The sequence below is a fragment of the Alligator sinensis genome, unplaced genomic scaffold, assembly GCF_000455745.1.
Source record: "Alligator sinensis unplaced genomic scaffold, ASM45574v1 scaffold229_1, whole genome shotgun sequence".
Lineage (NCBI taxonomy): Eukaryota > Metazoa > Chordata > Crocodylia > Alligatoridae > Alligator > Alligator sinensis.
In genome coordinates this window covers 540,604-542,623 of record NW_005842821.1, presented here as the reverse complement: position 1 = coordinate 542,623, position 2,020 = coordinate 540,604, and the positions used below count along the sequence as shown (strand labels likewise).

Below are 2,020 nucleotides of genomic sequence, written 5' to 3'. Positions count from 1 at the left end.
GGCGGCAGCTCTGGGCCAGTCTGTCTCCTGGGTATATGTCTGTGCTTGGCCATGTCGTATCCTCAGGGTTACTTGTACCAGCCGTCGGCTTCCTTGGCTCTCTACTCTTGCCCGGCTTACAGCACCAGCGTCATCTCCGGCCCCAGGACCGATGAACTTGGGAGATCTTCCTCTGGCTCCGCTTTTTCGCCTTATGCCGGATCTACAGCCTTTACCGCCCCTTCTCCGGGTTACAACTCCCACCTCCAGTACGGCGCGGACCCGGCTGCAGCTGCTGCCGCTGCCTTCACTTCGTACGTGGTAAGAGCAGCAATGACCCCCCACCCCCTCCCCTCCGCCAGCCGCTAATGGCAACCACTTCAGCCCGCATCCCCTGAGACTTGGGGCTTCTGTGCACACACTGTTGCTACATCAAAAGCCTCCGTGTTGCTGGGCCGGGGTGGGGGGAGGAAAACAAGAGCATAATGATTAATAAAAAGTATTGTGTTTTCAATGAAAGCGAGCGCATAGGGAAGCCTCCGAGCCAGCCAGCAAATTCAGCCGAGACGAAGCTTTTACTCTGGGGGAAAGAAAGAAAGATCCTAGCTGGGCTCCCCCCTCCTTGTTTTATTTTCTGCGTGTAGAAAGGGGAGGGGGGGACACCATAAAATAACCCAAGCAGTCAGCCCAGCCAGCCCCTCCGCTGGGAAGGCACAAAACACCCGACTGGTTAACAACACATACAAGTTTCTGCTGCACCGTGTTTACTAGGCTTCCCTTCGGCTGCAGACATCCCGAGCCCGGCTCTGCAAGCCCATTGGGAAGCCTAAATAATAATAATAATTATTATTATTATTATTATTGTAATCAAATGGGTGATTTGTTTTCCTTCCCCCCTTTCCATTCTGTTTATATTTGTGATCCTGGAGCAACGTTGCAGCAGTTAGGGCCAGGTCGAGGCTAGTATCTATCTATCTCTCACACACTTCTAAAGGCGAAAATAATGCACCCCCAATTGGGTTTCATCTCGCTTCGCCTCCCTCCCCGGCCCAAGCGTGTCCAAGCCCCGGCAGAGGGGACTTCGCTTTCTGCAGGGAGTTAAGCAGACTTTGCCTTCCCCGTCCCTGCTGCGGGCCAGAAGCTCCACGGCGGAGGCGCGGTGGCTGGCGAAGGGGCCGATCACTTGGCGAGAGCAGCAATGTGCTTGTGCTCAGCGGCCGATCGGAAGTGGACTGAGCCCCGCAGGGGGCAGGGGGGCCTGGCGCTGCTCGGCTCTGCGAGGGGAGGCGGGTGCTGAGCTGCTGGGAGCAGAGTTAGCTGCGAACACAACTTCTAGGCCCTTTCTCCCTCCGTGCGGGAGCAGCGAGGAGAGGCCGGTCCCAGCTGGAAGAGGATCCCTAACCCGATCGCTTCTTTGGAGGGGTGTGTGGGCGGGGGGCGGGGGGGGGTCTCCCCTCTCTGGGCAGGGCTCTCCCTACGACCACACGCCGGGCATGGCGGGCTCCCTGGGCTACCATCCCTACGCGGCCCCCCTGGGCTCCTACCCCTACGGGGACCCCGCGTACCGCAAGAACGCCACCCGCGACGCCACCGCCACGCTCAAGGCCTGGCTGAACGAGCACCGCAAGAACCCCTACCCCACCAAGGGCGAGAAGATCATGCTGGCCATCATCACCAAGATGACCCTCACGCAGGTCTCCACCTGGTTCGCCAACGCCCGGAGGCGGCTCAAAAAGGAGAATAAAATGACCTGGACCCCCCGGAACCGGAGCGAGGACGAGGAGGAGGAGGAGAACATCGACCTGGAGAAAAACGACGAGGATGAGCCCCAGAAGCTGGAGGAGAAGGGGGAGCCCGAGGCCCCGGAAACAGGTAGAGGTGTAGGGCGTGGGTGCCGGGGCAAGGACCCGGGCGATCGGGGGTGCTGGGGCTCCGGGGGCTCGGAGGGGATCAGCCCTCCGACGAGGGGAGGGAAGGGTAGGGGCTGAGCACGGGGCAGCGCTCACAGGCTCGATGTCCCCCCCTCCCGCCCCCGCACGCG

The 2,020-nt window shown here is 60.4% G+C and overlaps 1 protein-coding gene across 1 annotated transcript in view; it reads left to right on the top strand.

The window, feature by feature from the left end:
* Nucleotides 1–7: 7 nt before the first annotated feature.
* LOC102374266 (iroquois-class homeodomain protein IRX-5) overlaps nucleotides 8–2,020 on the top strand; it is a 15,591-nt gene continuing 13,578 nt past the window's right edge. Inside the window, exons 1-2 of the mRNA XM_025191469.1 lie at nucleotides 8–300; nucleotides 1,446–1,956. Of these exons, the coding sequence (XP_025047254.1) occupies nucleotides 52–300; nucleotides 1,446–1,956 (760 nt within the window). The 5' untranslated portion in view covers nucleotides 8–51. The remainder of the gene's footprint in view (nucleotides 301–1,445; nucleotides 1,957–2,020) is intronic.